Here is a 12,013-nt window from a genome sequence, read left to right as displayed (position 1 = left end):
ACAGGAAGAATACACATTGATTGACTTTTCCTAGCACATCTATTTCATTCGTTAAGTCCATAGTCCCTTCACTAACCATTCTTTTTCTTTCCCATCCAATCTGATTCTAATCCACCCACCTACCCATTCTGGGCATCCCTCACCCATCTAGCCCATTTTAGAATTATGGCAAGGCACCACTGGAAGAAGATCATGGCTTCAGAGCCAATAATCCTGGTTTGGATCCTGGCTCTGTTTTTACTAGTAGTGTGACTTGGTCAAACTACCTAACTGGGGCAGAGACTACAAGGTCTCTCCCAATAGCCTCTCTCCAGTCTTCTTAAGTGACAGAACCCCTGGATGTTAGCTTGGCAGGGAGCTGCCCAGAATAAAACCTACATTTCCTAGCACCCATAGGAGCTAGATATGGCCATATGACCAAGTTCTCGGCAAGGGAATATATGCAGAAGTGATATGTGCAGAAAGGATTCTTAAAGGGTAAGAGGTAGTTACTTTGTTTCTCTTTCAACAAAGAATGGGGACAGGATGACTGGAGCCCAGCAGCCATCTTAAACTGAGGCACAAGGGCCCTGCCTCAGGGATGGAAGAGCAGGAAGCTAGAAGGATCCTGGGTCTCTGATGAATTCATTTAAGTATCGTCTATTAGCTCTGGACGGCTTCTTTTTATTGCTTTCTTTAAGCTGTGAAACAGAATACACATAAAGAAAAGTGCCAAGCCCAAAACTGTACAGTGTAATGAACACATGTAAGGCCAGCACCCACATAGCCGTCACTAGTAACCTAGAAGGTCCCTGTGGGTTCTTCCCAACCATAGGCCCTTTCCACTGTCATGACTTCCATGGTGAACGCTTCCCTGCTTTTCTTTATAGTTTTGCTACTTAAGTATGAAACCATAAATAAGACTTCTAGTTTTGCCTGTTTTACAGGTAGATACACAGTAAGTACCATAAGCATCCAGTATGACAAAAACTAAACCTGTTGCTGTCGAGTTGATTCCAACTCATAGCGACGGAGTGGAACTGCCCCATAGGGTTTCCAAGGAGCAGCTGGTGCAGTCAAGCTGCTGACCTTCTGGTTAGCAGCCGAGCTCTTAACCACTGTGTCACCAGGGCTCCCTGTGCCACCAGGACTCCAAGCATCCAGTACAGTGCACTTAATTTTGTATGCATCTGTCTCCTCAATGAATTGTGAACTCCTTGGGGCTAGGACCCTTGCCTTTTCTACTTCATGTCTAAATATCTGAGAAAATGCTTGGGACTCAGTAGCGACTCAGTGTCTGCTTATTGACAGGCACTGCAGCAGGATTCTGAGTATGTGATATTTTTTGTAACACCTGGTCCATTACCTTGAACCCCTATGCCCTCGCTTAGTGAGAATCCCCAGTGACCAATTTCAAACAGTATCAATCAACCAGCCACAATATATTAGCTGAATGCCTACTATGTACAGGGCTATGGTTACACAGCTTCTATACATCCAGCTGCCTCCACTTGCCTCCTTGAATATCTGATCCTCCTCACGCAGGCGCCTTTGTTCCACCTGGCGCCGACCACTCTCTTCGGCTTCCCGCATCCGACGCTGTCGTTCTGCCAGCATGGCAAAGGCGTGGATTCTTCTCTCTTCCTGTAATCTTATCAGCTCTTTGGACAGGAAGTCAAACATGTCTGCCAATGCCCTTCCTTCCAATCCAGCCAAATGGTTTTCAACTAGTAACACCTAAAATAATAATTTAAAGAATTCAAATTCCATCATGAATGGTGCTTATAAGGAGGAATGCTGAATTACTCAGAACTCTTGACAGCCAATTCACTTTCAGAGTGCATTTAGTTTTTATTGGGAATATTATCTCTAGACTGGCCCCATCCCAAGGGTTCTTAATAGGAAAACCTATGCTACAAACTTAAACATGAGAAAGTAGATTGCTCAGATAGCCACTGATGGATTATAGTTCTCCAGTTATGAAGAGGATTTAGCAAAACACTTATTAGAGCCATACAGACTGGGTGGGTTTTTGTTGTTTTTCAATGCAGGAGGTAAAGTGCTTGTGTCTTCCCAGACATGAAAGGAAATATTAAGGTCTTTATTAAAGATAACATTGGAGCTTAGTCAAACAGAATCTCCTAGAAATTCACTCATGATGCCTTTCAATTTTTTAATGCCTGGTTCTTTCACACAGTTTGGGCAATTTTAAGATCTTGAATAACATGAAAGTAGAAAACCTTGGTGCTTTTTATCCTTTTAAAAAACTCCAAAGCCATTAACAACCCTTTTGAAACAGAGCAGGAAAAAGTCGATCTATCCATGTGATCATTGAGGTAAAATAAGAGGGCTTGTGGAGTTCTCGGCCAGGAGTAAGCCACAAATTCCTATTTATGAATTCCTGTGGCCTGGCTGTGACATATGGAGAAGACAAATGTTTAAGATGATTGTATCCTTTGCAACGTCATCCTCTCCCCTCTCCTACCCTCAGGCATAAGGGAAAAGAGCTCTTCTTCCAGTCATATACCCCTTTGACACTGACCATTTTCCCTCTCTGTTTGTATCTGAAGGGAGGAAGTACAGGTCTCAAAGGCAGTGAGGCTCCCGGGTGAGATAGCCATTCAGGCAGTTGTTAGCCTCAGCACGCTCGTCCTCACCACTACCCACCAGCCCACACGTACTTTCTAATTTATATAACAGGGAGAAAGGGAAAGAAAGGGTGAGCTAAGAGTCTCATTACTCCTGACATTCATAAACAGTGGTTACTCAGCCCACAAATGGACTCTCTCCTTGTATGCAGAGAGCATGGGCTACCTTATTTGGAGGGCAGAAGGCAACCTTTTAAATCCCAAGGTTTATATTCATGTCAAGAAACCTGGGTATATTCAAGTAATACAATCTAATTTGAAAATTAAGTAAAAATATTTAGAAGGGTGATTCTGTTGCAGTAATATCATGTAATACATCAATCACATAACTGGGGATTACGCATTTTCTGAAGTTTTTTCCACAGAGAGTACAAAAGAAGGAGAAAAGGAGAGGACTGGTATTGCTGCAGGTATATGAAGTGCCCACGCCCTCAGATCCTTGCAGATCATTGGTGTATCCAGGTGAAGGTAGGCAGGGTGAGTCCTCAGCTAAGTGACAGCCTGTCCCATCAACTCCTCCCTTAGCTCTTAGCTGACATATTATCAGTCATGGATTCAGCCACATAAATGCGATGAATGAGTTGAAAAGCCTGGGTTGCCTTAGCTGCAGGGCTGGAATCTCAAAGGACCCATGAGTGCATTTTTCCAACCAGAGTCCCAAGGCCTAGCTAGTGCTTACAGGCATTTTGTTCCCTATCTGACCAAGCTCCTTCTTCATCATTTCCAGGACTCTAGGACTTCCAGATTCAGACTCCAGTGTCCACATTTTCCTCTTCTTTCTCTTTCTTTTGTCCCACTGTTGAGTCTCACTGTTTTCTGAGTCGTCCTACCTCCCCTGCCCCTCCCTACCCCCAGCTCCCAAAGCTCAGTGATCACCCCAGATGCCACCACCATATAAAAGGGATAGAGAAATGGTCATTTTCAGGCTGCGTACCACTTCTGCCTAATTCTCATACAACAGAAGGGCTATGCATGTTACTAAAGACGGGTCATATTAACTTTGCTGTTTTACTTTCTTATAACACTAAACTCTAGAAACTGATTTTTTTTTCCAGATTGATTTTATAGATAAGTGGGAGAGGCAGTAAAAGTGTATCTACAGTAGAGTCAAAAACATTTAAAATTGTATATGTACAGACAAAGGGAAGGGAATCAGGAAAAACATTTACAGTTGTTGGGTTAAAGCTGCAATTCTCAGCTGTGTCAGGTGCCAGGATGCTGATAGGTCACGATGAAGAGTCTCAGGATATCATGAGACACTGTTATTGTTGTTGTTGTTGTTAGGTGCTGTCGAGTCTGTTCTGACTCATAGAGACCCTGTGTACAACAGAACGAAACACTGCCCGGTCCTGCACCATCCTCACAATCGTTGCTATGCTTCAGACCGCTGTTGCAGCCTCTGTGTCAATCCATCTCACTGAGGGTCTTCCTCTTTTTTGCTGACCCTCTCTACTTTACCAAGCATGATGTCCTCCTCCAGGGACTGGTCCCTCCTGATAACATGTCCCAAGTATGTGAGACAAAGTCTTGCCATCCTTGCTTCTAAGGGGCATTCTGGCTGTACTTCTTCCCAGACAGATTTGTTCGTTCTTATGGCAGTCCATGGTATATTTGATATTCTTCAACAACAGCGTAATTCAAAAGGTGTCATTCTTTGGTCTTCCTTATTCATTGTCTAGCTTTCAAATGCATGTGAGGCAATTGAGAATACCATATCTTGGGTCAGGCGCCCCTTAGCTCTCAAAGTGACATTATGAGATATTAACATACTCAGTACGTAAGTTAACCAACATGGGCCACGTGCAACTCCAAAACCCGGAAATAACGAGTGCTGATATTTGAAAATAAATCCCACCTCTCACTTTTTTTTCTTATTAACTTCATTACTCATTCATTCATTTTGTCAACTGCTGGTCCCCACTAGCTGAAATGTAGTAGAGTCACCAAATATTTAAAAAATATATTGGAAAGGAAAACTCTTAGTTGAAAGAAAAGTGCTCTTTTAAAATTTTTAATTTTTACAAATACAGAAAATATTATATTCAATTTAGTGAGAGAACGTCCCAATCAATTTAAGGACTGCAGCAGTATTGTTTAAGAACGCTGACTACGATAGAGTGATGGGTTCGTGGGGGATGTTTCTCTCTTGTCACTTCATTTATTGTTATTATAATGTTGCTCGTGTAATAATAAAACCCAAGGGGTGAGTTTAGTTTAACTGGCAAAAAATATCTAACTGCCTTGAGCATTATGCTCTTTTAAGAACTATCTACGTGGGATCAAATGGACAACAGCAACTTGAAAGATTAGACAGGAAACTTAGGAGCCTGTGAATTCGTGTTAATGGGGGAGGGACGACTCAGAAATGGATAGTGAGAATGGTTGCACAGCTGGAAGAATGTCATCAATGTCGCTGACTTGTACAAGTAGAAACTGTTGAACTGGTGTACGTTCTGCTGTGTATATTCCCAATAACAACAACAATAAAATAAATAAGATTTTAAAAAACAAAACACCAAGTGAGGAAATGAAACAAGAAAGTAAGACGAGGGAAGAACCTTGTGCTCGTGCAGGTTCCTCTGCCTCTGTAAGGCCAGGGTCACTTGCTTCTCGGCTTTCTTCACCAGTCTCTCATCCTCTTGAAGAGCATGGCTGGTGCGTAACTCGTGGATCAATTCCAGCCGCTTTTCTTTCCCTTCAAACATCTGTATCAAATCAAATCAAAGAGAGACCTGCAAATCAACACCTCTCTGTGCCAAGCACCAGGATTCCCCTGCACGGACTTGTGAGACACTGGGGAGCAGTCAGTCCCACTGCCTTTTGGGGTCTGCAGGGTAGGTAAGTGTGCACAGAGCTAGAGGTCAGCCCTTCCTTTGGCACCTTCCACTGCTCAGACAAAGGGCTTAGTTATCAGTTAGTTGTTTACCTCATTTCTTAAAATGCCTCTCAAAGAAAAGTGTCAACTAGAGGATAATATTAAAAAATTGAACCTTTCCCTCATTTCCTATGCTCCTTCAAAAAAAATTTTATTTTTTATTTTTTTTTTCCCTAAGAAACCTGGGATGGCATTTTTCATGGTGATCTTTTCTAATAAATCTGCCCCCTAGTTTATAACACATAGTCTGCAGCCTGAACTTAACAGTGGGCTTTTTCTGGGCAAATACCGGAAAAAGAGTAAAGGACCATGGTGAACGCAAATTGCTCACCCAGCCTCCTTGGACTTTCACTCATCACAACTGAGTCTCTTAAGAATTAAAGCTGACTGGGGTGCAAAAAAATAATTAATTAAATTTTTTATTATAATTTCTTTTTAACTGAAGTGTGCTTATTCCAGTTAAGTCTTTATAGTCAGAAAGACCAGAGGTTGAATCTGTGATACTTAATCTCTCTCAAACTCAGATTACTTGCCTGTAAAATGGGGTAGCTGACAGGAAAAAAAAAAAAAATGAGATGATATATGTAGAGCAAAGGATATATCATGTGGGCATATAAAAAAAACAAACCTATTGCCATCCAGTCGATTCTGACTCATAGTGACCCTATAGGACAGAACAGAACTGCTCCACAGAGTTTCCAAGGAGTGCCCAGTGGATTCGAACTGCTGACCCTTTGGTTAGCAGCTGTAGCACTTAACCACTATGCCACCAGGGTTTCCATGTGGGCATGTATAAGAGTTCAAATTATAGTTATTATTTAGCTATTTCATTTATAATGCAGGCATTGCTAACTAGATTCAAATAATTGTATTATGACTTGTGGAAAACTGGGAGTCCACTCAGTTTATGATGATTTAATAGTCAAAATTCACGTGAGAAAATTCCTGAATTTAGCAATTCCAAGGAAAAATTAGTTTCACAGTGCCTTAGTTTCGACTGTGGCAAACAGCAGGCAAGCCCTTCCTCTCCCGCCTTGGCACTGTACCTCCCACCTGAGCAAACTATGGCAACAGAAGGGGACAAGTGGCTACTTCAACAGTTGAGCTCAAAAGTATAGCAGGGTGCAAGAGTGAATTCACCCCAAGGAGTCAAAATGTAGTCATTCTACAAATCTATTCTGAAAGGAAACACAGGGCCCAAGGATGGACCCTACATACCGTGTTCTGAACAACTCTGCCCCGGATTAACTTTTGAAGGAAGATTACAGCCATTTCTATCTCTTCTTCTTCCTAAAAGAACAAAGGGAGAATCAAATCCCTTAAAAAAATTTTTTTTTATCAGCAGCAGTTAGCATCAAGTATTTTTTGAAGACTTATACGAAGCAAAAGAGACTGTGCTAGATGCCAGAAGGATCTGAAGAGAAATAAAACATGGTCCTTGCCCTCATTCAACATATAGTATTCTAAATGTACTTACTGTATCATTAAAATTCATTATTATTTTTTATCAAATAATATTAAACAGCTCAAATCAAAAGCAAATAATTCCCACCATCGTGCTACCTCTAGAAATTGAGCCATTTTAGTTTTTCTGTAATCCTTTTTGGCAGAGTCTTTCTTGAAGCAACAGGTACTGCTTATAACATCCCTCTTGCAATAGTTTTTTTAAATGTTTGATCATGAGTAGACAAAAAATACTACTAGTCTATGTCAGAGTCTAGAGTGAGGTGCTTCTCATAAGAATGTAGCTAAACTGGGTAAGATCACTTTAAAAGACTATGTCCAAAGCAGAGAGTGTAGGGTCTTAAAATATAATTAAGGCTCCTCTGTAAAAGAAAGCAACAGCGTAATCAATGGCATTCACACATGTGAAGGACAATGTTTAAGCAAAGTTTGGCAAAGGGGATGCTGTCCACAGGGGAACACATCCCGGCCAGTCAGGGGGAGCGTTCCAGTCCCTCCACAGGGGCAACCCATCACACTTGTGTAACGGGCATTAGTCAGGTCTCCCATTAACACTCCTTCCTCTGACAATAGGCACACCAACCTTCAGAATACAATCTGGCTTCTTATAAGGGTTGCCCTACACTGGGAGATAACATGCAGACCCATCGACAGGGATAACTGGTCTACCAGTTAGTTATATTTGTTTCCATAAAGTAATAAATTTGCACTGTGGCATTATTTCTTGGGGTTTTTTTTGTTTTTGAGTCAATCCTCTGAATCTTAACCAACTCTAGCTACCCTGCCCAAGTTGAGTTTGGGGGTCTGCAAAGGTGATACGTAGCTCTGGTCAGCATGACTCTTTTAAGACATCCCTACTTCAGAAACCAGTCTCTCTGGATGACACCTCTCCAGGCAGTTCATCCCTCTCCAGTTTCAACTGTCATCATCCACCTGCCCAAGAAGGAAGGCAGTTATGGTAAGGGATTGTAATTCAATTCTCTTTATTCGAAATTCACGAAGATTACATTCTGAGGCCTATTCATCTTGGGAAGACTTTTCATTCTTCGTGTTTTTATTTTTGAAAAGAATTAGTTAAGATTCCATTCCACTTTGTTTTGCTTATTTTTGCAGTTGTTTGATGCTTGATGCATAAGAATAAAGACAAAATTTAACTGAGGGCTTGGGGAACTAACACTGTTAAGTTTGTTTTCAACCCAAACTATCCTAAGAATAAACTGACAGCAATACTGAAGTTACGTTTCAAATGTAAAGGTTTCAGACTTACATTGGAACTCATTTCCAAGGCTGGAGTTGGAAGCCGAGGTTGAGGTATTGGGTTTCTCTGAAGGAAGCGTAGTGGTTTCTTTGGTTCAAGAACTTTATTCTTCTTATCCAACAGTGCCTGAAATAATACCAACTAACGTAATTCTTTGCCTTTGTCTTTCCCTCCCCTACCAGTTCTAAGTCTCAGATCTGAGTATCAATCAGAAATAATATTCTCTATGGTTATGGTAGGACAGTTTGAGAAAGTCCAAACTGGGGTGCTTGTATCTCCCAGGGGATGCTACGTTATTCCTGAGGACACAGTGACCATTGAATATACATGGCATACAACCTATAGGCATCCATTTTAACAAAAAAAATTTGGAAGATTTTAAAAAGTGTTTGAGTTCTTAAAAGGTTCTCTCATGAACATATGCAAGCAAAACCCCCAATGCCTGTTCTTCCACGCTGTTTTTAATGAATGTCTGGGCAATAGAAAATTTCCCTGTGCAGAAAAATGATTGAAACAGTTGGTATATTTTTGTTGTTAAGAAAGAACTGAGGAGAATTAAATGGCAATTGTCTCAAAGTGAAGAGAGAGCTTTACTTTGGTCTTGAAGGCCTGCATTTCCCAAAATGAGCTTATTTTCTTGGGAAAGAGTGTGTGGTGTGTGTGTGTGTGTGTGTGTGTATTTCATCACTAAAAGTTCTGCCAAAGCTATAGGTGATGTAAGGTTTTTTTTTCATTGGTTCCGTCTTCAGCCACAAAGTACCATTTTAATTTAAAAGTATATATAAAAAAAATCTTATCTTTGTGATTTTTAAATCATTCTTTAGTTTCTTTTTCACCATATGATAATTTTTACATTATATTTTTCACAAAAACATAGATGAGTAATAAGACACAAGTGCTAAGCCAAAACTCAAAATTAGTAAAAATAGGCAAATGATGAGCAAAATTTGTAACCACCAAGAATGGCTATGGTTACGAGAGACGCAGAGCCTCTAAGTTTCTTCACAATAAAATAGACAGCAAACATATAACAGCTCTATTGCAGCAACAACAAATGAATCAATTGAAAGCTGTAGCAGTCTAGCAGTAATTGCTAGCTCTAAACTCTGGTATCTCACACTGGTAGTCTCACACATTGCTGAAATTGTTACATCATTTTTGGAGGAAAATTTAGATGTACATAAACGTACTTATATGCTGGTGCAGCAAGTCCATGTCTAGGAATTTGTCATCTACGTATGTTCATCTATGTACCAAATTATATGCATACGATATTACTCATGGCAGCATGGTTTGTAAGTACTAAAAAGCTGGAAACAACCTAAATATTCATCAAAAGGGGACTGGTTAAATACATTATGGTACATTTATACAATGATATACCAAGCAAGTATAAAAAAATAAATAAGAAAGTGTTTCTGTGCTAGCAAGTGGCCATCTAAGATGCATCAATTGGTCTTAACCCACCTGGAGTAAAGGAGAATGAAGAACACCAAAGACACAAGGTAAATATGAGCCCAAGAGACAGAAAGGGCCACATAAACCAGAGACTACATCAGCCTGAGATGGGAAGAACTAGATGGTACCCAGCTACCACCGCAATTGCCCTGGCAGGAAACACAACAGAGAATCCCTAATGGAGCAGGATAACAGTGGGATGCAGGCCTCAAGCTCTCATAAAAAGACCAGACTTAATGGTCTGACTGAGACTAGAGAGATCCCAGAGGTCATGGCCCCTGGACCTTCTGTTAGCCCAAGACTGGAACCATTCCCAAAGCCAACTCTTCAGACAGGGATTGGACTGGACTATAAGACAGAAAATGATACTGGTGAGGAGTGAGGTTCTTGGCTCAAGTAGACACATGAGACTATGTGGGCAGCTCCTGTCTGGAGGGAAGATGAGAAGGTAGAGGGGGACAGGAGCTGGTTGAATTGACCTGGGGAATACAGAGTAGAGATGAGGAGTGTGCTGTCTCATTAGGGGGAGAGCAGCTAGGAGTACACAGAAGGGTGTATATAAGTTTTTGTATGAGAGACTGACTTGATTTGTAAACTTTCACTTAAAGCACAATTAAAAAAAAAAAAGGAGAATCAAAAGAAGGTGTTTCTGGTAAAACTGATGTATCTCTAAGATACAAGTGAAAAAAGCAAGGGCAGAACGGTGTGTATTATATACTCACATTTGTGTTAAAAAGTATAAAAAGATGTATTATATTTATAATATTTGTTATATTCTAATAATTATAAATATACATATTTATAAAATTTGTTTATATACATATGTACACATACACATACACGCATACGTATTTACACATATAAAAACATATTACACACAGAAACATGTGTACTTACATAAAATATCCGCAGGGACAGAACAACCTGAAGATATTGCAAGGTAGCAACTATTTTATGCCATTCTGGATATCTCCCTTTTGTGATCACTATGACATAGCTTATAAAGTATTAAAACGAAACAAAAAACCACCTGTACCTTTATGTTTCTCTGACTGAATTTTCAAAATAATGTGACAAAAAAAAAAAAAAAGATACATCATTTGGAATGTAAACCTTGTTCTTAGTGACACTTTCTCTGCAGTCAATATCCAAACTGATAGACTCCATGTAACAGCATCTCACCCATTAACCAATAAGACCAGTCAAAAATATACATATGTATATTTTTAATCTAAGTAATTAAAGATATTTTTTATTTTAAAAAGGAATATATATATGTTACATGGCGTGGAATAAAAAATTACTTTGAATTGTTAAGTTAAAACAGAAAACCTCAAAAGAACGACCACTTGAAAGAGTCACTCTGGGGAAAGTTCCACTTCAAGAAATTGTTGGGTTTTAAAGACTAAAGCTTGACAAAGAGGAAAAATAATGCATAAACATTTCTTTTCCATGCTAATACTACCAGTTATACCAGTCTCATTATGTACCATTTGGGATGAACTAGGATTAGCTCTTCTCCAAACAGAAAATCTCTGATTTTCTTTAAAAAGGAATCTATGTCTCCTTGCCCTCAAGAACATCTCATGCAAAACCAACAATTTTATTAAATTATTTCCTTTATTGTTGTTTCATTCTAATCATCTGGATAACTCATGTTTTCATACAACATCCACCCATCATTCAACTATTTTAAATTTAATTTTAAGGGTCCCTATAAAAAAAAGTTGGATAAAGAAAGCCTTACAGGATTTCTACCAAGACGATGAACCAGCCCAGTCTGCTGGCTCCCTCCACAGAGGACCAGAATGAGGAAAACACCAAAATAAGGAGAAAACAGTGAGGGATGGCTGCAGAGATATAGAAATGTTTTGAATTGAGCATGGGCATGTAGAGACGGTGGAACACAGGTAGGTAGTATCATGGTTTTAGTCTGAACTATAAATTTTTTTTTTATAATAAAATAAAATATGAAAGGAGCTGTTAGCATTTGGGGTCCTGGTGGCACAGTGTTTAAGCATTTGGCTACCAACCAAAAGGTCAGCAGTTTGAACCCATAAGCTGTTCCTTGGAAACCCTATGGGGCTGTTCTACTCTGTCCTTTATGGTCACTATGAGTCGGAACCGACTTGATGACAACGGCAATGGGTTTTGTTAGTGTTTGCTCTTCTTTTCCTCCATTGCCTTGGGACAATTAGTGCCTACCCAGCACCTTCAGTGACCCAGACAGCCAGTAAAGGTATTCTCAGGACTAAGATCAGGGCAGGGCTACGAGGAAGCCTTGTACAGAGGGACTGAGAAAAAACAGGTGAGGGCTGACTAACCTCCTGC

At 40.0% G+C, this 12,013-nt stretch overlaps 1 protein-coding gene across 1 annotated transcript in view; it reads right to left on the bottom strand.

The window, feature by feature from the left end:
* The window catches only part of CFAP91 (cilia and flagella associated protein 91), a 62,174-nt gene that overhangs the window by 4,263 nt on the left and 45,898 nt on the right, over positions 1-12,013 (bottom strand). The window contains exons 8-11 of the mRNA XM_064267657.1: positions 8,234-8,350; positions 6,721-6,792; positions 5,186-5,332; positions 1,495-1,716 (exon numbers count right to left, since the gene is read on the bottom strand). Coding sequence (XP_064123727.1) covers positions 1,495-1,716; positions 5,186-5,332; positions 6,721-6,792; positions 8,234-8,350 — 558 coding nt within the window. The remainder of the gene's footprint in view (positions 1-1,494; positions 1,717-5,185; positions 5,333-6,720; positions 6,793-8,233; positions 8,351-12,013) is intronic.

The sequence above is a fragment of the Loxodonta africana genome, chromosome 1 (genome assembly GCF_030014295.1).
Source record: "Loxodonta africana isolate mLoxAfr1 chromosome 1, mLoxAfr1.hap2, whole genome shotgun sequence".
Lineage (NCBI taxonomy): Eukaryota > Metazoa > Chordata > Mammalia > Proboscidea > Elephantidae > Loxodonta > Loxodonta africana.
The sequence above is the reverse complement of the archived record's forward strand: the minus strand, read 5'-3'. Positions and strand labels throughout refer to the sequence as shown.